The sequence below is a fragment of the Ornithodoros turicata genome, unplaced genomic scaffold (genome assembly GCF_037126465.1).
Source record: "Ornithodoros turicata isolate Travis unplaced genomic scaffold, ASM3712646v1 Chromosome23, whole genome shotgun sequence".
In the NCBI taxonomy this organism is placed as follows: Eukaryota; Metazoa; Arthropoda; class Arachnida; order Ixodida; family Argasidae; genus Ornithodoros; species Ornithodoros turicata.
This window is the reverse complement of record NW_026999342.1, coordinates 1,229,355-1,256,654: the sequence shown is the minus strand read 5'-3', so window position 1 is coordinate 1,256,654 and position 27,300 is coordinate 1,229,355. Positions and strand designations below refer to the sequence as shown.

The window sequence follows — 27,300 nt, the reverse complement described above, 5'->3', positions numbered from 1 at the left end:
GAAATCGTCTGGTAAAGACTAAAGAATTGGAACGGATGTACAGTTCAGACAGATACGTTTATTCGCTTTCTACCAACGACTACTAGCTATGTGCGGTTAAATGTAGAGCAAAATCTAGCTGCCCTGTACACCAAAGAACTCTGTACACATCTACATTATTATAAAATTCGATAGGTAGGATGTTATGTACAGCTAAGGTGGTACTCCTGCGACAGTAACTCTCATCATGGACGCGAAAAGATGGGTGCGACTCTCATAGACGCTCAAAACCAGCTTGCCCTGATGCAAACAAGTCGCGCTGCAATATCTTCGTCAAGTTTACTTGCAACCGCTGCAGCAACAAAGACGTGCTACGTCGTCCTTGTGCCACGGCATTGATGCGAGCAGCCCACAATACCTGCGCTCTTCTGAAAACGGCTAGTAATAAAGAAATAAGAAATATTTTTGGAAATAAATAAACATTAAATAAACGAAATATTTAACGGTTTTGGACAACGTACGACATGGGTCCTCACTGTCACGTGACTCATTGTTCCCCAGCAATAAAGCATATACCCCTGTCAATCAAACTCCCAAATCATCGTCATTAAATTAAAGTTATTATAGCAAAAGAGTAGCTAATTTAAGGACACTTGGGGTATAGGATTCTGCGCAGTTACTAACGTGTCGGTTACTAGCCAAGTATTCCAGCGTATTCTCAGGCTTGGCCGTTTCGTTACAGGTGGATTGGAAACACTGCACCGATTTCTTCGTTTTTCCCACTGGGGTGACACGCGGGTCAGGTGTATCTCTCTAATTCCCAGTGAAACAAGAATGGTTCGCGAACTTTAATAAAGTCCATACCGGATTCAACACAATTTCCACGAGCACGAATGCCCAACGTATCCCATTTGATTCGCTTCAACCCATTTTTTCAAAAGCCGCGCCTTCTATTGAGCGGCCGCGAGTGGGGCTGCTGTCGCTTTAAAAATGGCGGCGTCCGATCCGGGACGGCGTGTTATTCCCACCCGAAGTTTTTATGGTAACACGCTGGTAAGTGTGATCAGTATTTCAGTCAAAGTGGCGCAGATAATGTTTCATAAGACTCTATTTTGTCGAATTTACCTTTCATACAAGTCCGGCTAAAATATTTGCGTGCTGCCGTTGACTTTGATCAGACCGTATCATATTTGATGTAGTGGACAATTCTCTGTATCGCATCTAATGAACCATATTTGATATGTTGCCGACTTTCGCTTATTTGATGCCTCTTTCCTCTTCTTTTTTCGCAAAGATATAGCCCCTGCTGTTCAAGACATCCTTGAGAGATTGGCTGCCGGAGATGACCGAAGTGATCTGAGCGATCTCTCAGATGATAGTGACGACGAAACATATCAACCCAACTCACGCCTGGATGATCAGAGAGAGCAGGATTCTGTCAGTTAGAGCAAAGATAGTGAAGTTGAAGACACTGAGCCCGGCCCTTCATGATCGTTCTCAGCATCCTCAAGGGACAGCGGACATTGGGGAAAAGAGCTGCTGCGCGGTTCTGACATTACCTTATCAGAGGTATTCAATGAGCCTAACCGCATAGATACCCGGTTGACCTACTCCCGACGTCTTGTAACAGCGGATATGATATTAGAGCTTTCACAAGATTTGTACAGCACCCAGAAGGATGGTGTGTGCATTAACACTAGTGCACATGAGATTGAGCAGTACATCAGATTATATCTGAAAATGGGACTCGTACAGATTCCTTCTGTGCGTAGCTACTGGGAGAACGGAACCCGATATGGCCCGGTGTCAAATGTCATGTCAAGAAACCGCTTTGAAAAGCTGTGCATACATTTCGTCGACAACCTGAAGGTTAGCGACGCCGACAAGAGTGACAGGCTATGGAAGATAAGACCGTGGCTGACAAAACTTCAAGAAAACTTCTCGAAAATGGAGCAGGCAGAACTGAATGATGTAGATTAGATGATGGTAGCGTTTACAGGACGTTCAAGTCTCAAACAGTATTGCCCTCAAAAGCCAGAGCCGTGGGGCTTCAAACTGTGGGAACGTGCGAGGCAGACTGGACTGCTCTACCAATTCGAAGTTTACCAGGTGCAGTCAAACGTGAAATACATGTATGGACTTGGTGCGGGCACTGTGTTGAAAATGTGCTCCAATCTATCCACCCACAAAAGGCTCCAAAGTGGCAGCCGACAATTTTTCCAGCAGCATAGACTTAGCTCTTGAGCTGAAAAATCGGGGCGTATGCTACGTTGGAACAATACGACAAAACGGGCTTCGTGGCTGCGTACTGAAGGACGAAAAAGCACTCAGAAAACAGGGCCGGGGTTCATGCGACTATGCTGTCGACAACACGAAGGGCCTGGCCCTCAACCGGTGGTACGACAGCCGCGCAATGTCTCTTGTGTCAAATTACATTGCTGTTGAGCCTACTGACTCTGTTAGACGGTGCGACAAGGAAAAAAAGAAAAAAAAAAGGAAACATGTTGAGGTGACACGACCTGCAATTGCGGGCGCCTACAATAGCTACATGGGGGGCACCGATCTTCATAACTACTTGGTTTCGTTGTACAAGTATTCAATACGATCCACGAGGTGGTACTTGTACCTGTTTCATCGTTCACTCATGATATCAATTGTGAATGCATAGAATCTATATAGGGGGATTGCAAGCTCCTAGGGGTGTCATCGCTGAAACTGCGACGTTTCGTTGCTGCAGTTTCTGATTCACTCATTAGCTATGGCAAGCAACCAAAAGGTCGTCCGTGCTCGCTTCCCACACCAGCAAATAGACGAAAGACATTCCAGAAACGGCCGCAGGAGGATGTCCAAAAGGACGGCATTGGACACCTCCCAGTGTGGTCAACTCAACGGCTGAGGTGCAAGGTGTGTCCCCCAAAGAACAACGTATATACGTACGTTAATTGCAACAAGTGCAAGATCGCTTTCTTCATGAACAACAACAGGAATTATTTTCTTCTTTTCTTTTTTTTTGTACACCACTCGTAGGAAGGAGCAAACAGGGTAGAAATGCCCGATGCATCACATATGGCATGTCTCCCCAAATGCATATTTGTGTATATACCGGTGCAAGGTGTGCCGAAATTGTTTTCTGGTCTCATCTCCAGTGCAATAAAAAGTTACTTTGAATTTTATTGCATTCATTTCTGTGTCTGGACATTACAGGGCTATATCCACCCTCAGCGATAACAGCATTGCCGAAAGCGGCCACTTGTGGCCGATCGCCATCTTGTCCTGACCCCCGCGTCACAGGAAATGTCATCATGTCACGTGAGCGTTGCTGCATCCCGACTCGAAGGATATAGAGTGGTCCACAACAACTTCTCGGGGCTTTTGCAACATTTTTTTTCTACTCCCTCGTGACTCACTCAGATGCGTGGCGGTTTGCTTTCTCTTGCACTGTGCTCTCTTATTTCTGCGTGTTTTGATCAAGATCGTCATTTATCAAACATCATGTGACCTTGTTTATCCTCCGTTCTGGTCCTGGCCGAGAGCATATCCTTATATCCCTCCCACCCTCCCGCCACTATCGGTACCTTCTTACCATGGTCGACAGGTATACCCGGTGGCCTGAAGCTGAGCCCATCCCCGACATGACCGCCGACACCGTAGCTCGTGCGATCGTCTCTACCTGGATCGCCCGCTACGGCTGCCGGCTCGCATTACGACCGACCAGGGCAGGCAATTCCGAAGCGCCCTCTTCAAGGCTCTCATGACCCTGCTGGGAGTTCACCAAATCAGAACGACTGCCTATCATCCGGCCTCCAACGGGGCTGTAGAGCGCTTCCATCGCCAGCTTAAGGCATCTCTTGAGGCTCGTGAGGCCCAAGTCACCTGAGTAGACCATCTGCCGATTGTGCTGTTGGGCATTCGTTCTGCCCTCCAGCAACACCTTTCCTGCTCGTCCTCGTCCTTGGAACGACACTGCACCTCCCTGGCGACTTCTGGCTCGACTCCCAATCTGAAACTCGGAAGTCTGAATACGTCAAGTTGCCTCGCCGCTTCTTCCGACGCCTTTCGCCGACCTCCACCAGGACCCCCAATTCGCCGGCCATCTTTGTCCACCCCGATCTCAAGACATGCATGCACGTTTTTCTTCGGCATGACGCCCCCCGCAAGCCCCTTTCACCCCTTTATGACGGTCCTTACCGTGTCCGGTCTCGCACCGACAAGACCATCACTCTGGACATTCAAGCCCGGCCTCAGGTGGTCTCCCTCGACAGGGTAAAACCGGCATACCTGGAGGTCGACACCCCGGCTGCACCTGCCACGGAGCCCTCTGTCTCCGGCCCTCATCCACCTCGCGTCAAGCCTCGCCGCACCGTTACCTGGGCTACTCCCCTCTCTGTGTCTTGTTCTACTTCAGCCCTTCTTCGGGGAGGGGGAGCCCTGTGGCGGCCACCTATCAGTGCCGCCCGTCGACGACGATCGCAATAAATGTGACGCGAGCTCACGGGGCCACTGCTGCGCGCCAGTGCGCTTTCGCATTCCTTCTGTCAACGACAGTCAGTCTGGTTGTCCTTTCTTGTCTTCCGACGTACACGCCACACAGTGATTAAAGGAACGTATTTTGCTGGTGTGAGCTGCACGGTGCTTGTTACTCTACGTACCTACTTCTTAGTTCTTGTGAATTATCAGTGCATCACATCGGCTGGGTGAGCGTTAGCAGAGGCGTCGTTATCATATCGTTGTGAATGGTGAGCAACACGGGGCCACATGCGCAATCCGACCTGTTTAACTGCAAGAATATTGGAGATCGAAAGACAACGCACAGAAACGACAATTGCGTTGTTTGCATACGGTTCAACCGCCGATAACTGCGTCACAATTTTTACCGTCAGGTGTACGATGACGTTTGAAATGACGTCAGGTTTGGACCAGTCCAAAATGAATTGCGCTCGTTTGGCACGTTATCGTCCATAGAGCGATATGTGGCAGGGCACTCCCTGTGATTTTCCCTGTTCTGTCGGCGTATGTCGGCTATATCGACGTCCTTTTTAACTTCCTAGTGGGGAAGACAGCTGTAGAACTAGAAATCATTGATGGCTTGATTGAAATATGACACCACAAGGATTACTATGCCTAACTTAAAACCAAATCAACGTACGAGCTGATACGCCCAGCCCAACGAAGTATCGCAACTCGTCTGTATGGCGCGTCTAGAACTAAACGTGGACAGAGATGTGAAGTAACTAAATTGCAAGTAATTAATTCATTCAAATTAGCCACTTACACAGAAATTAATTACTGTACCTAAGTACCTTCATAAATAAGTAGCTATAACTTTTTTCAATTACATTTAGTCTGTAACTTGTAGTCAACGGACAATCTAAATCTGATGCCCGTTGTGAACCTCTTGAGTACCTCTCCAAGGATGCGGGGATCCGTTGGATGAAGTACACAAGCTTTACGCCGAAGGGAAGACCGTTAGACAGCGGGTACACAGGCGTTCCGAAACGAGGGAGCTGCGGATTCGTGAGGTACACAGCAGGCACAGCACGCTGTACCGTATGCACACGACTTGTACCTCATACCTTCAAGCATCCAGTACCGCATAAAGCAATTTCGCGTATACTTCTTAATTATTTTTCCACATATTTTTTGTGGATATAGCAAGTGTTATTAACATAAGGTTTCGTTGCCCACGTAAGGAACGCGTGGTGACTGTCGGGGCTAGCATTAGTTACTTAAGAAAGAATGTCAAAATTTAGCTATACAACAACAACAATAATAGATATGATGACTATGAGATGAGGTGTATACAGGGTGTTCGCTCTAACGTGTCCAGAAAGTATATTTAAAGCGAGCGATAAAAGAAAAGCAAGTGGTACTTTTCTGCTACTTGAGTAAGAAACAGGTACTGCTTCACTCGTAGTACCTGTTTCTTAGTCAAGTAGCTGAAAAGTAGCGTTCGTTTCTCTTTTATCGCTCGCTTTAAATAAAATTTCTGGAGACGTTAGCGCAAACACCAAGTATATAACTTCTACTGGGTGTTTCACTTAAGAGTGACTCCTAATTATTAAAAAAACATGTACTTGAGATAAAAACTAGAAACCTAGCTTCTGCGTCCTACTTGTGAAGGTTTTTGCCACCCAAACAGGTGGTTTCCATCAGTCTATCTCATTAATTTGTCTAATTAGCTTAAAGGAGCTCGGAAAGCACTTTAAACACTACCATTTTTTTGAACCAAGCGGTTCGTATGCTTATTAAAACGCGCCATGCGAAGCAATTCTATCAACAGGTGCACAAATATCGCAGAATTCAATTTTGAAAATCGCGACCGTGCGCAACGGTGGCAATGCCCGGAACGAGCCGTTGAGACGCTTGCGTCATCTTGACGTCGGAAAAGTGGAGCCGCTGCTTGGTTCCGAGGAACGTCGTCTGCTATTTTTCACTCAGAACCCCGCCGCAACGGTGGAAGACGTCTCTTTATGCTTTTTCTTTGATTTATCAGATACAGTAAACGAACATTGGTCTACATACACTGTTCAAGGTTAGGCCGTAACATTGTGGAGGCCATCCTCATTTAACTCCCCGAGCAAAGTCAACCAAAAATCGGTTAACCTCTCCCCGCTCGACCTTGCTTTCCCTAACGACCTTCCGGAGTAGATGGATTATGAAAATAAACTTCAGGTGCCAGTTGAACGCTGTTCTGTTCATGTCTGAGTTTTGTATGTTGTTCGTTATCGTTGTGACTGTCTGTTGTTGTGTTGTTAGCGGCAATAAGTATAAACACAGTGCAGCACTAAGCGCTGCTTCAGTTCACGCCTCAAAATGATCGCTGCATCGCTATGATCACTAATTCCGTTCGCTATGTCACTATATCAATATCCGCTATATCACTAATTCGCTATGATCACCGTCACTTCGAGTAGCAACTTTGCTAGCCATTGAGTTAATTCCTTATTTAGCTGGAGGAGTGTTCTTGCCGGAAATGTTGTCAGATACAATCCAGTGAAATCTATCGCAATATGCCTTCGCCGGCACGTCGTGGCATCAGGCGTTGAACATTCATTGCCCGAGTTACACACTAACATAGCCAAACAGTGTCATAAGACCACCATAATTTATGGTCAACTTAACAATCATCGAGCTAAACGAGAATTGGCCGACGCATACTGCAAATGTGGACGACGCAGACACGCAAGTATGAGTTCATCCGTGCTCGGCGCCTTTTGTTTTGTCACCATATAGTGCATCAGTTTTATCCACAATATAGTGACAGACAACGCCGGTTAAGTTTGCGTCCGCTGACATATCAGCGTGCACTGAAACAACACGTGACTAGCGTAAATTTTAGCTGACTATAAAATGCACATGTCGCGCGCGGGAAACTGCCAACGGCAAACTGTGACTAACCCAGCCATAATATTGCAAGCACACAACTAACTAACCAACATGCCGCCCTGCTGAGCCAAATGGCTGCTAAAATGTGCCTTTCGTTCGCTAAGACGGCTTGGACACATATCGAAAACCCCTGAATTTGAGTGTTTAAATAGTGATGTTATGTTCTTAATCGCGGCATATCATCTTACGAAGCAACATTTTCCCCTGGTTTTCCTTGTTTCCAGAACATGAATTTCGAGAACGGGGGTTTCACGACAAGGAATATCGAGGTCCTCCCTTATTCATGGCTTGACAGGGAGAAAGCAGGGGGAAAGAAAACGGAAAGAAAGAAAAGAAAACCACATATCACTGACACGGACAGAAGCGCGGTCGCCGCCTTCCACTTTTATTACGTCACCAATGACGTTTTTGTTTTTTCATTCTCCTCCTCGTTTGACTCGGAGGAGCGAGTCGAGTGGGAACGCGCGCGGCGATGTTCAACTGTCATTTTTTCTACGAAAAACATCGCGTACGGAGAAAATTTTCGTGTTAATCATCAGGTTAAGTTACCTGCTTCCACAACGCGTTCGGAACAGAAAATTTTTTAGACGGCTTTCAGAGCTCCTTTAATTGAACTAAAAAATTCCCAAGGAAACGTAACGTGTTTTTTTTTTTTCGCTAATTAGAAAGCCCACGGCCAAAACACCCCGTTTCAGTCACAATTACAGGATCTTTCACGATATTTCCACAAAATTCGACACCCCAAAACTTGCCATCTCTGCAAGCGCACTTTCGGATTTCGCGGCGCCGGGACTATCGTCTCGGCACGAAGACGCTCCCACTGCGCATGGAAACAGAACGAAAAAGGAAGGGCGGGGACGGGACGCAATCACGGCAAGCAAAATACGCGTATTTTGCCTTCACAAGCTTATCTGTTCGCAGCAACGAGTTACTGATAAAGAGGTGGACCTGGCTTCTCGCTGCATCCTTTGTTGTCCGTTCGTCCTCCCCATACTTGGCGGGGCAGTTTGGTCGGACGAGCGCCTTGCCGAGCGACGATTTTTCCTGTTTTCGGGTGTCGAATTTTTGTGGAACGATCGTGAAAGATCCTGTAATTGTGACTGAAAAGGGGCGTTGTGGCGTTGGGCTTACTAATTAGCGCAAAAAAGTTACCTTTGCTCGGGAATTTTTTGAGTTCAATTAAGATAATTAGACAAATTAATGAGGTACATTGATGGAAACCACCTGTTTGGGCGGCAAAAACCTTCACAAGTATGACGCAGAAGGTTTCTAATTTTTACTTCAAGTACTTTTTTTTAATAATTAGGGGTCACTCTTAAGTGAAACACCCTGTATACTAACCACATTTTTCATGTCTTTGAAAACGTGGTTTGTTTTATTATTACTTCAGTATTCATTCCAGTTCTGCTGCCTTCAGGTGCATACGACGTGAAACTCGGTGCCTCGTCTCGCCACGAAACAGCCATCGCCACTGATATGACTCGGAAGCTGTGAAAAACCAGACTTGCTGTGATTATATGGCTATTTCTTCTCGTGTCGTATCGTTTTTCTTAATGATGAGAAAGCAACACCACACAGAAGGAGCACATTGCTTTGCTGTGAAATCTGATGTGTGGTACTTGATGATCTGCTTGGTACACAGCTCCTCTTTAAAAGTAATTATAGCAACGGTGAACAAAATTGACATGCACCATAGTGCATAAAGACTAATTTTCCAATCGTTTTCTAAATGCAGGTATGGCAGAAGGCTTCCATTTCCGCACATAAATGAAGTCCTGTGTAATTCGCGTGCAGTATACACAGTAACACTTTTTAAACCATGCTGAACACCATTTTACACCATGGTGTTTTTAGGCTGACCCGTAATAAACACCTTTCAGGGTGTTCCTGGACACCCTTGGAAAGGGTGTTCACGTGGACGCCCTTTAAAAAGGGCGTTATTTCCGAAAAACACCCTTCCAGTACGGAATAATAACAGGTACCAGCCTAGTGCGTCATGCTGCATTTCTACCATCTGGTGTTCTCCCGACATGCACAGCCAATCTCCAGCAACGATGGTGAAACAAATTTTACCTTTTGCCAAATCCGGATCGAACCTGCGATCCTGAGCACAGCAAGTCAACACGTTACTGGGCGAGCTACCGACGCGCATGTAGGCGGATATATGGGATACCCATTCTACGGGCGAATTAGTATGAAATTTGCATGGAACAACATATAAGACTGTCAGCTCAGGTGAACTGGCATCGGTAACGAAACCCTAATTTTGGGGGGACACGTAACACCGACTGTGTTGTTTATTTGTCCCCTCGATCTCAGGGTTCCGTTATAGATATTGCTTCAGTTTCCTCACCGATCCATCCGTTATTTTGTTCATTTCATAAATTCAGAATTTTGTTGTGTGCACACAGCAACTCGAAAACGGTGAAGGTATTGAATGCAGGCCTGTTCTGCATAAAAGCGTCAGAGTGGCACATAAAATCAGAGCGGCAACATACTCACCTCGGCTACGGTCGCCGAGCTGCCAGTGTAGACCACGTACGGTGCGACTAACTTCTCCATCATGCATGTCATTATTAAAGCTTCTAGTTTTTGATTTGAAACCCTCAGTCCACTTCCTTTCTTCTTTTTTTCTTAATAAACATATACCTCCCCCCCCCCTCAGTCCACATATACTATGAGAGCAGCCTTAGCTATGAATACGTTCCAGAGCGTCAATCCTTTCCCTCCCTTTTTTATAGTAAACTTATATTCCCTCTCAATCCCATTCCCTGTATTCAAATGCTGATTGCAACAAACGCGGGAATTTAGACATCCGCGTACAGTAACACAGTCATAAGGTACTTTTAGGGCGTGTTTTCAAATATACACCAATTTTATACCTATAAAACGCCCTTGTAGTTTGACAACCTTGGGTGTAGAGAAGGGTGTAACTGGAAAAAGTGGGGTGCTACCCACAAAGTACACCTCTTTTGCACCCTAAGGGGTGAAAAATATTTACTGTGTAGGCATACTTCTGAAAGAAGCTGCAGTCCAGTAACACGTGAAACAAACGCTCTCTAAGCACGTTCTGACCGTGACCGTGTCGCGTGCATTTTTAATTATTCAGAGGCAATAGCAGCGGACTGAAGACTTACATTCTCGTTATCGGGGCCAATATTGCCCTTTTGTGTGTACAGTGTCACGAAACAGTAATGGGGCATTGCCGATGAACCTCCGGGGATGCCGCGTCTTGGGGATACGCGATGTGGGGAAGACCGAAACCACCGGCAGCTATACTCATACATGGCGCGTAAACGAAGTCTCCGCATCCGCTCTTAGATGGCGCGTAGTTATGACTAAGGAGCATTGGACTTCGCTTACGGTACGTTTCCCTCTTCCATGTCGGGTTGGAAGCTTGAAATGGCACGGGCGAATGAGGCCTGGCAATGTTATACGTTTCTCTGACCTTGCTCGTTCGTGCATATAGCTTCGTCCATTATGTGGCAAAGGCACACCGTATCGCATGTGTACCTCATGCACGGAACGGTGCGCAGTACCTGATATCTTATTATGGTCGCAGTACCCCTTCAACCATGAGGATTCAACCACGAAAGCCATGAAAAACCAACCTCTTCAACCATTAAAAATGTACCTCATGTTCATGCGGTACGTCAGCGATACTGGGCGTAGAGTGTACTTTCTGCTGTGGTTTAAACGATTCTGTTGTACAGCTTGAAGCAGAGTTAACTTGAAGGCGCTTGAAGTTAAAGACGCGGAGCGGGAAGAGAGCCACCCTAGCGGCGCTTAGGAGAAATATTGAGAAAGAGTGTTTCGACTGTCCCATTTGTGCTGCGGGGGTGTCCGCCTTGGCAAGAGCGGTTTACTCGGCGTTAAGCTCAACTGTGATTATCATCGCGACGTTTGTTTGGGTTTACGGCGATCTGCAAAGTTTCCTCGATGGAAGAAAAGCCACGATGCCCTCGTCAGCTTCACCCGCCTCGATGAATCGTTCGCAGAAGGCCCACGGCATCCTTCCTGCAGAACCACACGAGCCATCAACAAACTGGAAGCTCTTTGGACTGCATGTGATCCAGCCCTGAGTGAAATTGAAGACAGCGCCCATCAACTCGCACAGAAGGCTCGGCGGTTAAAGGAGCATTGAGGTGCCCCCCCCCACAAAGTTTTTTTTATATTTTTGGGTGTGCAGTGTTCTCCAGCGAATGAAATGGGTTGCTGAAAAGAACGATGAGTGCAGGTGACCTACAGAGCGAGCGCGAGTGCTCTTCCGCACACCTTTGAAATTTCTTCTCCTTGTGAAAACAGCGCATCGCAGAACGAGAGGACGTGGTGACGTATGCTACTCCCCTCACGTCACCGGTGATGTACAGCGGCACAGCTCAAGCATGTACGAGGGGTGTTCAAGTCAAACCGTGACTTTTCATTTTTCGCAAAAGTAAAATGAACTTACAAGCGAGAAATTAGTTTTATTTTTTAACGTAATCTCCAGCTGCACTAATGCACTTGTCCCAGCGTTTCACGAGGGCTGAGATGCCAGCAGCGTAGAAATCCTTACCGGTGCGTAGCAGCCATGATCGGACCGCATCCTTGATCTCGTCGTCGCAGCTGAAGTGGCGGCCCCCAAGGAACGCCTTCAGTGGCCCGAAGAGATGGAAATCGCTGGGGGCGAGGTCTGGACTGTAAGGAGGATGTGGCAGCAATTCCCAGCCAAGTTCCTGTGAGGTGCATTTTGTGAGATGCGCGGTATGCGGGCGTGCATTGTCCTGTAGGAGGAGGACTCCTTTGGTGATGAGGCAGGCCGCTTTTGCTTCAGCGCCTTATGCACATCCCGGAGAACCTCGCAGTAATATGCACTATTGATGGTGGTACCACTGGGCAGAAAATCAACATGAACAACGCCAGCCTTGTCCCAGAAAACCGTTGCCGTGACCTTAGCCGCAGACGGGGTGCTTCGGAACTTCTTGGGAGCTGGCGAGCTCGGATGCTTCCACTGTTTTGATGCGCGTTTAGACTCAGGAGTGAAATGATGCATCCACGTTTCATCGCACGTGATCATCCGATCAAAGAACGGCTGTCCGTCAGTGTTGAAACGGTACCTTAGCTCTTGGAAGATTTCCAGTCTTCTCTGCCGGTCAAACACGCAGAGCTGCCTCGGGACCCAACGGGCACTAACTTTCCGAAACTGGAGGTGTTCATGAATGATAGTGTTCAACGTTCCCAAAGAGTGATCCGTCTTTCGAGGCAGTTCGAGACATGTTATCCGTCGGTCTTTGAGGATAAGGCGCTCACCAAGTTGGATGCTCTCAGGAACTCTGACACTGGGCTCTGAGCCGCCCCGGCCGGGATCGTCCTGCACTGATGTACGGCCGTCTAGAAACCGTTTGCATCACTCAAACGTTCTGCTGCGGCTAGGTGTATCGTGGCCATGCTGAGCCTTAATTTCAGAGTGTTCCTGAGAGTGAATTTCAGATGACTTTACGCCTTCATTCACGAGAAATTCCATGACAATTCGCTGTTCCATGTGCGCGCTCGCCTCGTTGTCGGCCATCTTGTCCAGCACGTGTCTTGTGTTTTGCACAAACTTTGGACCACCACGTGGTGAACGCGGAGGCCTGTCGCGTGTGAAAATGACGAAAAAGAAGTAGCGCGAGCCATTTGTACACTCAGGAGACAGAAAGTCCCGGTTTGGCTTGAACGCCCCTGGTGTAAGCGGCGCGTGACATGCGAAGAAAAACAAAGAAACAAAGCACTGAGCCTCCAATACGTCACGCGAGCATCGTGTTGGCCGTCTGCGGCTGCTTTCCCCAACTGTTCTTTGTAAATTCGATTGCAAAGCTATAACGCACCGCAGAGCGAAAATATTTTGCATTCTGACTCCCGGTGCTCGACAGATGAGGCAGGATTTCGAGCCACGTTAAATGTTACCTCATTGCTCCAGCTGGAGTTTGTTACCCAGAACGACGTCAAGTGCGATATATTTGAAGACATATTCATCGCCGCTGCTCGCTATCAGGACAGGATATGCATCGCCTTCTCCAGAACTCTTCGCACAACAACGCGCGGAATCCAGGTATCAACACGCCTGCTCCTCACGAAACCTCCGGCAACCCATCGGGAACAAGTCAGCCTCCATCAAGCATTCGAACGGTTGTCCTTACAAAATTGCACGGGCCGACGTTCGCAGCCGAATTAGATGACTGGCAGGGATTCTCGGACCATTTCAGGACCACCATTGACGGACCGTGTTATCTCTCTCCTGTTGGGGAGCAGGAGTGTGAACGCCCTTGCAATGCCACATCATCCCATGTGACTGATGGTCAGCATCGCACCCTTCTATCTGGCTCATGGGTGTGTGACCTTCTCCGGTGCGTATTATGTACTGCACTCCATACTGTAGGCAATGTGTATGCCAACTCAGGTCTAAAGTCGAAGTTCTTGAGTTTAATAAATTTTCCTTTAACAACGATCGCAATCTTCCACAACAATGGTGGGAGGCCCTTGTCCTCCACAATGGTGAGATCTCCTGGCTTTAATTGCGTTGGAGATCCGCAAAACGCTTCGTGCGCTGAGCGTAGCTGTAGTAGGTATTCTCGTTTCCAGAATACCTCCAGAGCGTGCTATCGCCTTCACTTCGGCTGCATAAATTCAAGATCTGAGCTTCTTGCTGGGGGGTCTAACCAAACGGTTTCCAATTAAGGAATGGGACGGCGTGAAAGGCACCGCTTCCTGAGGGTCAGCAACTGTATGGGTGAGAAGTGTACTATTTAAAGCTGCTTCAAATTCATGACGGATCGTAGCGAGCTCCTCGAATTTCCGGCATCTCGTGTCAAGGTGCGGTTCTCAAGTAGGACTTCACCGTCCGAATCGTCCTCTCCCAATATCCCTACCACCATCACCACACTCTAAAAACAGAGCTTCACCGCATAGCACGCTCGTAGTCAACCATCATCATGAATGACAACATTCTCTTTCTTGATTTGATGAAAACGGGGGCCTACGCCATTTTTGTGGCAATTATGAACTATTTAATGCAAAAAAATGGCGTACCCCCCTTTTCAACAAATGAGGGGAACAACACATCGATTGGCCATTCTTCAGGCTGCTTGCTAAGCCATGGCTGACCGTGGCACCAACGGTGACCGTGGTTGAGACGATGAGCGGCAATGCCGCAAGTGACCAAATCAGCTGGGTTGTGCTGTCCCCGGCAATGACGCCATGTGTGATCGGTTGTTAGACGTTGAAACTCGGTTACGCGATTCTGCACAAATGTAGACCTTTGTGAGGGTGTAGTCGTAACCCAACGCAGCGCGATAGTGCAGTTGGTCCAGAAGTGGGCAGGAAGGCTCGTTGACAAAGGGATGTGCTTTATCTAAGTCACAAGTCTTGCTGCAACTAAAGATGTGAGAAATTAGAGGCGTGTGAGGGAGATGCACATAAGCGGAGCTACTCGACCCTTATTAATGAGTAGATTAGAGATCCAGTTCCCTTGTGGTCCTAGGGAACTGGTGTATAGCGAGGCCCCATGGACGCGCCAACTGGCGTCAGCAAAGACAGCAGCTCAAGCAGCTACTACACAAAGAGCCTAACCTGGATGCTGACCTTCTCATTCAACTGATATCCTTGCGATGCTTTCTGGTTGTCCTCACAGGGCACAGCAGACAGTCACAAGGCATATGCATTCAGATCGCAATCCGTCCAGAAGACAGCGACGTCCTGCGTTTTCCTTGGATAGCCGCACTCACTGCACAAGAGCAACCCTGGCCAGAGATATAGGAATAGCGGATGACAAGAGTTCCATTCGGCGCTCCGACTAGTCTCCTTGCTCGCCGCAACACTGCATCATCATTTCGCCAGCGTCACTGACAGATACCCAGCAGAGGCACAACGCATGCAACGCGCCTTCTGCGTTGACGATCTGATTGTCGGAGCCACATTCGAAGCTGACTGTTTCCAGATCTATCAAGATGCAGTCTCCATTCTAACAGAAGCAGGCATGGAGCAGCGCAAATGGCCTTCAAACTTTTCCAACCCGAATAAACAGTTCCTTGATGACGGCATCACATACGATAACATATCAACTGAGCCGGCAGTAAGTTCTGTGGCTGCTTTGGCACCATCCTACCGACCACATCACTTTCAATGAAGACATCTCCAAGCAGCACAATGTACTGAAAGTCGAGTGCAATAGGGGTGGACGGGTAGGTGGAAGGCCTTGAACATTCTCGTGAAACTAAAGAACATTGATAAGACACATACCGTCCACCCCTATTGCACTCGACTTTCAGTACATTGTGCTGCTTGGGTCATCATCACGTACCTCTCGAACCGACGTATCACAAAGAGAACGATCCTTCATGCACTAGCTCGCATTTTCGATACTCTCGAATACATGATGCCCTTCACTACACACGCTCGCTTCTCATTTCAATAATGGTGGAGTCTAGGACGGGGCTCGGACGCCTTGCTTGAACCTCAGGAGCAAACTAACTGAGCAGTACGGTGTTCTGAGTTGCCAGTTCTCAATACAATCCTCCTGCCTAGCCATTTGACATCGTCCTGCGATATCAGGAATCCATCCACTGAGCAGCACGTTTCTGGTGACGCCAGTCCGGGCGACCATGACGCCTCGCTATACATCCGTACCCTTGGGCCACAGGTGCAATCGACCTCCTATCTACAGTCGTGCCTCGTTAATATGGACACTTTCGTTCCTCGCGAGAATTGTCCATAAAGTGAATCGTCCAACATTTAACATAATTTATTACGAAAAAAAAAATCTCAGCAATCAGTGCTTGCTTGTGCGCATACCTCGTGGAGCTCAAAGTCGACAGGATTTCAGCAATTTCGATTGCTTGAGATCCGTTCCCGCTGTCTTCGAAGAACTGGAGCGCCGCTTGGAGACCTGCTCGAGTCATGACTGCTGTGATAACTGGCTTTGCACTGGCTGAATTGTCAGTGGAAACGTCCAAACAGTCTGAGAGCTCCTCGTCCGACTCTGGTTGCTGGGCTGCCGCAACAATTGCGTCATGAGTCACCTCTTCTTCGATGTCCGCTTCGTTGTCAATGATGAGAAATCGCTTCACTTCTGCATCGAGATCCGCAACGAAGGGATTCCAGGAGCCTTGCTAACGGGATATCGTCCATGGGATCCTTGTGCAACACGGCAGCGCCGGCGGGTGGGAGGATGCCGACATGATGCCAGCAGTTCGCAATGGTTGCCGGGCACACAGCATCCCACGCCATTCCGATTGTTCTCACGAGCGCGGCTTTGTAACGGACCTTAGTAGCTCGAATGATTACTGCGTCTTGGCTGTCATGCCCGACGGAAGGTAGAACAGTCTGGTATTGGAAAAATTTGCAGAGATCGAATGACAGCTGGCGTTCTCAACGAGAATGATCAGTTTTCGGCCTGACTGGCTCTTATTCTCAGGTCGCATTTCTAAGGAACCGTTTGAGCATACTGTCCAGCCTTTTTTGTTGGCTTCATATATTGCCTTCATTGGCTTCATATATGCAGTAAATACGGGGATCAAACCACTTGCCGAAGCACCCTGAATTCTTCTCGTTCCCGATTTTGACTGCTATGCTTCACCTTGTCGGTCCCAGTTGCGTTGCACATTGATCCAACAGTGATTCGCACCCTGCTATGTTTTTTACCAGGCCGCGATTCCTAGCCTGCTATGTTTTTTACAGGCAGTGTTGATGAATGCCCAAGCTTGTAGAAAAAGTTGGTCTCATCAAGATTATAGATGTCATCTGCAGAGTAGTCAGCAAGCACAGTTTCCAAGTAAAGCTTTCCTTTAATGGATACAAGCGTTCATGCAGTGGACAGCTTTTCGTCAGGTACAACAGCATTGGAGTTACAAATATATATGCACTCGGATGGCACACACGTGAACATACGAAAAGGGAGAGGGTAAAGGATTTAAATTATCCGAGGGATGACAAATACCACGTGGCTGGAAAAGGGTGGTCACAAACCCGCGGGCACAGTAGAAGAGATAATGCAATGAATGCAGAAACCCAACAATGATTCAAAGAAAAAAACAAACAAACGCGAAACCGGTTAAAACTGGCGGCAAAAGTGGCACAAGGGAAGCGGTATATTATAAGTGCCAAAGGGTTTGGAAGCTAACCCGACAGTGAAGGAAGGCTAAGCCGATGGGCGAAAGGCGAAAGTGAACAATATGTCTAGACAGTGTATGTACGGAAGGCAGGGTTCGGAAAAACCCGGGTTTTTTTAAAAAAGCCCGCCCCAGTGGGCTTTTTCGGGTTTTTCGGGTGGGTTTTTCGGGTGCTGGGATTTTTTTTTTTCGAACTGCTGCATGTGACACGCAACAGCCGTCCTCCGCCTATTTTTCATGTTTCTGGAAGAAATAATTGTTTGCCGCTGTAGAATTTACGGTAAAGTAACCTCCGAAGCAGTCGTCCCTTTTCCTTCTTTTCTTTTTTTTCCTGCGTTTCTGTATTTCACCCGCGTGTGGGCTTTATTGGGTTTTTCAGCCCGGGTGGACCCAAAAAAACCCGGGTGGGTTTTTTAAACTGGGTCTATTCGGCGAACCCTGACGGAAGGGGACACAGCGTTTGGGTGAAGAGGCTACAGTGGGAGATATACGTGAATCAATTGGTACTCGGGCTGATATTCAGTTTGGAGTGATTTAAATTTTGAGATAAAAAATGACTCTGTTTTTGCGTTTGATGTTCGTGTTATAGCCCGACTCAACTATAATAATTTTTACATTCTCTATGCTATGACCCGACAAGTAGAAATAGATTGAAATGGGAGAATGACGTTTGTTTCGAATATCAAATTTGCTGCCATAAGGCCTTTCGCGCATGCTGTTGGAGGTCTCCACGATATACGGGTATTGCACGTATCACGTGAAATTAGCAGATATTTGAAGAAATACAATGTTGTGGCTGACGAATCTTAATTGCAAAATCACTGCTAGTGCTACTCGAAAATGTACAAGCGAGACTGAATTTACATGTTTGGCATCATATGTTGCCACAGGGGTAGCAACCCGATTGCTGAGAAGTTAAGCGGGAAGATGTGGGTACGCTACATAGGTTATTGGACCGACGGAATACAACTAGCGGAGGTGCTTGAAATAATATTTCTTTTAGTTTGTCATCACCATGTAGGATTTCAAGGTGCCGCTTAAGGATGGATTTGGTGTTGGAAAGTGCTTTATGATACGTGGTGGAGAAGATAAGATTCTCGTTCTTTTTTTTTTTGGAGTGGGGGAGGGGGCTTAGAAGAAAGTAGGGAAGCTCTTCTTATGGAAGAGGACTTAATGAAAGATTAATGAAGGAGATCAGGGGGTAGTTTCGTTTTTGGAAATCGGGTGTCATTTCTTGGGCATGTTTAATGATGTCATTGTCCTTTGAACAAATTCTTTTCAGGCGTAGGAACTGACCATAGGGTATGCTTCTTTTTTGTGCATATGACTCCCAAAATGAAGGTATTGACGTCTGTCAGGCAGTTTTTTGTATAGCTCTGTGACGAGCCTACCAGATTTAGGAGAAACTGTGACATCGAGGAAATCGACAGCTGTCGTAGAATAATTGCGAGATAATAAAATTTTTTCATGGGTGAAGTTGAAATGATCAGAAAATGATTTGAGGAATGTCTCATTGCCCGACCACAAAACAGAGATGTCATCGGTGTAACTCAGAAATGATGTTTTTTTTTTCCCCCCAAAAAGGCCCATGAATAGGTTGGCGTAGTTGGGAGATGCTCTGGAGCACATGGCTGTTCCATGGATTTGGACAAAGTGCCTGTCGTTAAAGACAAAGTTGTTGCAATTGAGATCTAGTTCTAAGAGGGTAAGAATCGCGGAAGTGTGAAGTAGGTCAGCAGGGTACGTGTTTAGGAAGGATTGAATGGCAGGAATACCCTCATCATGGGGGATGTTTGTGTACAGTGAGCAAAGATCCATAGCAGCTAGAAAGATTGTATTAATGTTAATGAATCTGTCTTTAACTGCGTTGATTTAAAAAAAAAGAAAATCATTGGTAGCCTTAATATAAGAGGGGTGGTATATGCTTAATGGAGTGGTCGACAACTGGGGACAGTTTTACCTTGAACATGATGGCAATTGGTGTTCTGAGGCAGGAACAGATGACGCACCCTTATGAGCATCAGCAATGGCCCAGTGGCCCATGGGAGTTCCAATGGCCCATAGCCAGGTTTCTGTTCTTTCTGTACCTGCTTCTGGCTCTGTTCCCCCGTCTACGGCTGTCCCGGAGTCTGCCGAATATCCATTATCCTGCCCCGTTTCTCGTCCACCCTGGATTTCAGCCTCTGTACCGTTCTTCACGCCGATGTCACAGGTAGGCCTTACACCGAGGTGGATATTAAGCTGGCCCTTCGATCTCTTTTGCAATTTTCCGACATTGAATACCTTGGACAATATCAGTATAACCACGTCTGGCTCTTGCAATTTAAAACTACCACTGCCAAGGACCACTTCATGACGCATCGGAAGCTCACGTTCAAGGGAAAGAAGTGCATAATCCTAGAAGCCACTAATCCGGTTCTGCAATTGCGGCTGAACTGGGTTCCCTCCGCCGTTACAGAGCGTGACATACGGGCAGCTTTTGTGAACTACGGCAATGTGGAAGAAGCCAGTATAATTACTTGGTCGGACCCTGGCCTTGAAAAGGTCGGTTCCCTGTCGCGCTCTGTGAAACTGCGCCTAAAAAGGGACATTACTGCTATGGACGTTCCGCACCTCATCACTATCTGTGGCACCCAAGTGCTGGTCTTGTGTAAGGACAGACCAACTGTGCCTTCTCTGCTTCTACACTTTATTCCATGTATTTTCGAGTGGGAGGTCGGGTGGTTGCCTACTGTTGTTGCGGAACGGCTTAGATGGCGTCACTTTTGGCTCCGTTATTGAAGGAGCAGTTGGGGAGTTTTTAGTCGTGGACTTTTGCTTAAACCTGAGGTACTGCAGAATAGTTAACGTATATGCGCTCGATTGTAGAATGTTGCTCTCTGTTAAGGATGTCTGTGGGAATGTTGAGTATATAGATCTCGAGAAAGCTTTGGATAGAGTAAGTCGCAGTTTTCTATTTCGAGTGCTGACTCATGTAGGAATCGGTTCAACTATGCTTAAGTGGATCCAAATGTGTTATAAGGATGTTGATACCCGCCTTTCTGTAACGGAGTTGCTTCAGATCCACTCCGAATTCGTTGCTCGGTGAGACAAGGGTGCCCTATGTCAGCTCTTGTTTTCCTTGTACCTTGAACCCCTTTGCCCATTCATCTTAGCAGACAGGGATTTGCGAGGTTTCAGTCGTGCGCACTGTAACATTAAAGTTCTAGCCTATGCTGATGACGTCGCCTTTTTCTGTGGCTCTATAGACGTGTCACGTGTGTTAGCACATGTTCGCCAGTTCTGCTTGGCTTCTGGTGCGCGTGTCAGCTGGTCAAACAGCTCTGGTTCTTGGTTGGGAATGCCGCAGAGCTTCCCTACCCAGTTGGCGGGTTTGTCCTGGTCTATAGGACCCCTTCTGTCTACATTGGCGTTCCTCTGGAGTTGGTTCGATTGTCAACGAGTTTCTGGATGTCGCGTGTCGCTAAGCTGCGGCAGTACGTCAGAACGTGGAATCCGTTCGAACTGTCGCTCTTCGCTCGGGCTTTTGTGTGAAATGCGAGGTAGGCTTCGCGCATTGGATATTTCCTGCAAGTGTTGCCTTGTGGGAGGACACCCATCAACAAGATTCACAGAGTTTTTGCTACCTTCGTTTGGAATTCGCAGTACGAAAGGACACGGCGTGAGAATCTCTTTCATAGCCTGTCCAATGGGGGTTGCCACTTGGTGCACCTTTTTGTCCGTCAGCTTGTGTGGCGAGTCTGTTTTCTCCGCGATGAGACTCATCCGTTCCTGAGACACTGTATTTCTACTTTTTTAAAGGATGAGCTACCTGGGATAGTTGTATCCACAGTGTACGACACACCACTCTACATATGGGGATTCTACAAGGAAGTTGCTGACACTATACACTTCCTCGCCAGGCGGTTTTCGTATGAGTTCATCTTCCAGGCCTCGCGTCGGTCCCTGTATTGGGTTGTCGTTGACTCTCTTTTCCCTCCTCCTTTCTACCGGCAGCTTTTCGGCTCAGGTCCCGGGGAGGATATGCTCGTGGGAGTGAGGAAGATGCCTGTAGAAGCTAAGGTGAAAGACTTTTTCTTCCACCTACACACAGGCACTCTACCTGTGCGCGCTTGGCTGCGAGAACGAGGTTTCTTCGTGGCTTTCAATAACTACAACTGTAGGCTCTGCCCAGAGGAGGAGACCATCGAGCATGCTTTCCTGTCATGCAGGGATGCTTTCTTTTTCTGGGACCTGTTCCAGCGTGCCTTCAAGCAGAACATCTACCTGAGTGCGCGGGCTATTCGGTACCTCCCGATCCGTCCAGGCGGCGAGCTTCCGTGAGACGTACTTATTTTGTTAAGCTTGTACTCGTTGTGGATATCTCGTCGTATTAAAGACCACAATGATCTCCAGTCGGCTCCTGGCCTTTCTACAAGAGGTACGTGACGTCACTGTGTAGGTTTCTCCTCTCCCGAACAGGTAGTGCGGAGGACCCTATCTGGCTCAAAGTACTTGAGCTTGTTCTGTCAAGCCCCACGGAGTATTAATGGACTGGCCCTGGACCTGAAATCACACCCTCACTTTTGTACATACTTCATCTCAAGCATGTATTCTTGTGTCATCCCTCTCAACCACATACCGCATCTTGCATTGTAAATAACATCTACGTCTTGAACTGTAACAGTGGGAAATAAAACATTCTTGAAGGAAAAAAAAAAGTGTTAGCTTAGTTCAATTGGTAAGAGCCGTGGGCTGGCAACCCAGAACATGTGGGTATGAGTCCTACAGCTGGCTAACCTTTTCAGCGACTTCCTTCTTTCATCATTCATCACAGTTTTTCCGTCGGATTATTGATTCCCGAAATTATGGGTCTACCTGGATTATTTTCTTTATGAACCTTGATTAGAAGGTAGAAGGAGCCACGTCTCACGTTCTCTGGTCTAAGGAATTTGGAAATATGGTTAGCAATAAGACCTCCTTGGACAAGTTCGTTGATTTGCTTGTTTATAATGAGACAAAACGTGGCGGTGGGGTCACTGTCAAGAGCTTTATAGAATCGTGAGTCGTTAAGTTGCCTATTAGATTCGGAGACGTAGTCAGATTCATCCGGAACAACAATGCTCCCACCTTTATCCGCAGTTCTGGCAATAATGTCCTGGCGATATTTAAAATTCTTTAAAGCCATGACCTCCTTCTTGGATAAATTGTTGTGTGTAATTGCGGCTTTGGAAAGAGCGTGGTTAATGCCGTTTTGTGCGGCTTTAATGTAGTTATCGATAAGAGGGCTGGTCTTAGAGGAATCTGATGTCCAGCTGGAGGGGTTTTTGAACGGCGTTTACGGCGTCTCGGGCCTGCCATGGAAGTAGGTTCTGAGATGCATTCTCCGGCCAAGGTTGTGTAGGTCATTTAATATTTCGACTTCATTGACCGTAGGCGACGTGGGAAAGAAGGTGAGGCCTTAAGCGAGAATACTAAGTTCAGACTGATTAAGAGGAACACTTGACAGGTTGAAAACTGTGTTGATACCTGCTACGGAAGAATCAATTCTGAAATCACCACAGATTTAATGCCAACCACTGGAGACAAAATAATGTTATCACGTCTGAGTTTTTTCTAGTTGGCGTTATAAAGTTCATTTAGCTCGCTGGAAGCAAAGGTTGAGAGAGCATTTAGTTCATCTTGTCAGATTCTTCCGGATATCCGTGTGAGTTGATTATTAATGTCCTTGATAACATGAACTTTCGGGTAACGATCTCAATGAGCTAAAGTGATGCATTTCTGAGGGAGTTATCCCATTTGGTAGAGTTAAGGGGGGAATGGAATTTAAAAGTGGGGGACAGGGGTAATTACAATCCTCTATGGACAACACTTTGCGCGATACAGTCTGAATAGCAGTGGAAGTGTGAAGTAAATCCAGCTTTTTTCTCTAGGAGTTTACGTGTTTCAAGACAGAGTGAAAGTGAAGGTCCTGATTCAGTCACCGAGATCGCCCATTTCTAGTACATTCTCAGCTCACGTTGTGTTCTCTGTCGTCGGGGCCTTGTTGAAGACTCCGTATGGGACGTTGACAGATCCATTGGCACGATGGCACTGGAGGAACACGGAGGGTTCGTAGGCTGAGTGGCACTAGTTGAAACTAGAGCGTTCGTGGACACTTGTGGCGAAGTCCATGCAGTGATAGTCCGCATGGTATTGGAAGCACTGTGCTGGGGTAGACGGGGAGCACAAGGAAGTACGGGGGAGTCAGGGTGGAAGGACGCTCCGGGATGGGGCCCAGGCTGAGAGCAAGAGGCGTCTGGGACGGTTGGTGCTGAGGTACAGGGTGGGATTAACTGTGAAGGCGAAACGATGGGCACCGACGTGGCGGGCCAAGAGACATTTTATAAGTTTGGGAAACATCCAAGCCTTAGAACAATGAGGGACACTTTCCCAGCATGCCGCCAAGAGAACGGACTTTGTCTTGAAGCATCTCGTCACTAACCGCAGCTCCTTTTGCTCGAACGTTTCCGAACCATTGGAAAAGGGTTGCCTCAAGCTCGTAATATTTGGCGGAACGTTGTCGAATCGCAGACGACTGTGCCGTCGAGATCCTTAACCACTTCTCCGCATCTCGCAAGATCAATGCAACAGTGGATCTTGCGAAGCTCACACCAAGTTTCCTCTGTGTGCAGTCTCTCACAGCCTGCGTGGACTCCGACGGATGCTGGCACTTGTATTCGCATATCTCTTGCTTGAATCTGGTGTTCAGATGCGTCCTCTTGCAATTCATTCCGGTGATGTCAGCAGCTAGACCCCGGTTATGAACTCAGGAGAAACTGAAGTCACATGAAGTCCCCTTGCTCTTGATAACAGCTATGACGTCATGATGCGCATTGCACAAACGTCCCCCACGCTACAGCTAGCCTCCATTTGACCTGCAGAAGTCTTGAGTGACAAAGGGGGCAATTTCGAAGAATGACATGTCATCCTCCTGTGCTCCCGTAAAGGTTGTAAGTACCTAGGTAGTAAAGTAGTAGGCTCAGTACCCAGGAAGGGTGCCACAATAACCTGCATACGTCTTGAGCGACAAAAGAAAGTAATTTGGAACAAGGGCTCGTCATCCGACTCTCCTAGAGATTGTGGTCCAGAGAGCATGTCCATTTTTTATGTGGCAAAAATACATACAGTTCTATGAAACTGGCACCAATTTGTGCTGTTCATTGTCTGAAAAGTGGCGTCCCATATTAACGAGACAAAAATACATGACAAAAGTTTCGTTCCGGGGAAAAACTGTCCATAATTCGCGTCGTCCATGTTAACGGGGGTCATTAACGAGGCAAGACTGTGCTCATTCGGAAGTGTCGAGTAGCTCCGCTTAAAGCATCTCCCTCAAACTTCTTCCGCTTCGAACTTCTCGCAGGTATAGTTCCAGCTAGACTGGTGGCTCACATCAAGCAGATCCCTTTAACCACGAGCCTGCAAATCTACTTCTGGACCGTCTCCACTATCACGCTGCATTGGATCACGAGTACACCGTCACAAAGACCTATATTTGTCCAGAACCGCGTAACTCAGATTTACTCAGGTCTAACCGCCGACGGCACGCGGCGTGATTGCCGGGGACAGAACAACCCAGTCGATCTGGTCACTCGCGCAGTTGGTGGCACGTTCCGCTATGGCTTAGCATGCAGCCCGAGGTGGCCAACCAATGCACCACCAAGGGTCCCTCCTCAAACTACGGTTTGAACCGACGAGTTCAGAAAGTGCACAGATTCCCACCGTCACTCCTCTGCTCAAACTCAAGAGAGTGACGAGACATCAGCAAACACAGTATCCAGCGTACCTTCACGTACATCAATGTTGTTTTCGACTTGGATCGCTCCGAAACCCTCAGTCGCTTTCTACGGGTCAACGCATGGGTGCACCAATTCATAGCACACGGCCGGTGTCCGAGGTATCTAACACAATGACCCCTGACCATGGAAGAACTCAACAAGGACGAGTCATACCGGATTCGTCACTTTCAAGTCCTAGCCTTCGTTGCTAAACTCGCTGCTCTCCAAAACAACAAGGAGCTCCCTCGATCTTCCACGGTAAAACCCACCTTCGACGACGAACGCATTATGCGGTACCACGACCCACTATATACTGACACGACCATAACCGTGTATTCACACGAGCGACATCTTCACAGAATATTCTAGTGGAAGAAAAAGCGAAAACACCGCTCACAGAGCCGAAGTTCCGTCCCGTATTATGTTGAGCATTCACACGGTGCGGAATATTGGGAGTGGCGTACTACACACTTAGCAGACGACACCGTCAGTGTGTTTTCCTGCCGTCTGCTACGGAATATCTTGTGGCTTTGTAGCAGGATATTCCACACGGTTAGTAGTGTACGTGAAGGCACAACATTGAGCGCTCGCGCTCACGTGACAGCAGAAAGCTATGACGCTTTTCGCATCTTCCGCTTCTGGGGTAATGTTGCTCGTGTGAATACACGGTAACACTCGCGCTCCTCCCCAGCGCCGCGGAAATTGTTTTGTCGACTGGCCGTTGCGCGTTTGGCACGCTCCATACTGGCCCCTGACCAGACTACGGATCACATCTCGATAGCGTGGTTTCACATGATGGAGCGTACTTGCCCTGGACAATTTCTGAAGTCAGATTTCACTGTCTTCGTTCCTATGTTATGGTGTACTGCACCGTCCCTCTTTGCAAGTCAAAGAAGGGGCATTGCGCCTCCGTAATTTCCCATCACGAGTATCCGGCGGACGCTACTTGAAGAAATGGCGAATAATGTGTCTAGGGGTCGATCCAAATGCAGGTGAGCACGAAAACATGGTTATTTCTTGGTTCTTTCGCCGAGTTTCGCGGCATCCTGCCGTTTGAGTCACAAACGGTTAAACACTGCTCGTGGTTGTATAATCCCCGCCTTTATATTTATTTAGGCACGAATGAACCATTGCAACCTACGGGCTTTCCTGCCGTACGCTCTCGGTACTTTGCGGCCGACGACTTCCTGGTAGGTGCCACGAGGACTACTTCCTTACATGGTAAGCGGCAGCACCTGCGAAGCTCGCCTTTCTGACTGACATGACGTACCAGCCCCTAAAGACCACAGCTATGGCGGCTTCTGTCCTGAGGCAACTCCTTTCCTACATCTCTACCGGTTCGCTGGATTTCTACCCATCTACAGCTATGTCACTGTTCTATGCACTTGCCACCTCCTAGACAGAGGATACCAACGTTAGTTCCGAAAATTGTAGCGTTAAATGCTTGCTACTGAATAATGGGACTGGTCGTTAAATCTCTTCATGTTTCCAGGCTTGTCCTTCCTGATGTGACAGCCAATCCCTTGCTCAGCTGCAGGCAAGATGCCAGCGACACTGCCATGCTAGCTACTGTAGTCGTAACAAAGTTTATGAGGTCATGCATATCGCATGAATGGAAATAAAACACGAAAACGCAAGCAGCACAACGCGCTATTTGTGAAAAGCCTTCGTCACATAAAATATTAAAAGTGACGATCGTATCCTAATCGTGCGTCAATAAAAGCCTCGTCGTCCTGGTCAAGAACATTTTGAACAATATTTATTCGTTTAGGGTTCAAACCTCGCCTGGCCAAGACCACTTATGCAGATGCTGGAAGTGTGTTTGTGTTTACGTCTTTCACGTAACACAGAAGGGAACATTGTCCGCCAGCAGTTGTTACTCCCGTTGTTACTTACACAGCCCTCACGTTCTTTACTCGCACCTATTTTGCGCAAAACACGGTGTAGTCTGTTGTACTAGTCCTCCTTGTTATGTGTACCACAAAACATGGCAATAAAATAAAATAAATGCTGCT

General features: G+C 47.5%; 2 protein-coding genes across 2 annotated transcripts in view; one reads left to right on the top strand and one right to left on the bottom strand.

Annotated features, from left to right (window-relative positions):
• The window catches only part of LOC135373276 (protein O-mannosyl-transferase Tmtc3-like), a 479,430-nt gene that overhangs the window by 158,923 nt on the left and 293,207 nt on the right, over positions 1 to 27,300 (bottom strand). The gene's annotated exons all lie outside the window — the stretch shown is intronic.
• LOC135373315 (uncharacterized) lies at positions 3,564 to 4,455 on the top strand. The gene is made up of 2 exons (XM_064606539.1): positions 3,564 to 3,699; positions 3,905 to 4,455. The coding sequence occupies exons 1-2, from the start codon at positions 3,564 to 3,566 to the stop codon at positions 4,453 to 4,455; spliced, it is 687 nt and encodes a 228-aa protein (XP_064462609.1).

Excerpts from the sequence above, each read along its gene's own strand:
- LOC135373315 (XM_064606539.1), top strand. The coding sequence starts at position 3,564 with ATGGTCGACAGGTATACCCGGTGGCCTGAAGCTGAGCCCATCCCCGAC. Across the intron at positions 3,700-3,904 it reads ATTACGACCGACCAGGGCAG|CAACACCTTTCCTGCTCGTC; the intron begins GCAATTCCGAAG and ends TCTGCCCTCCAG.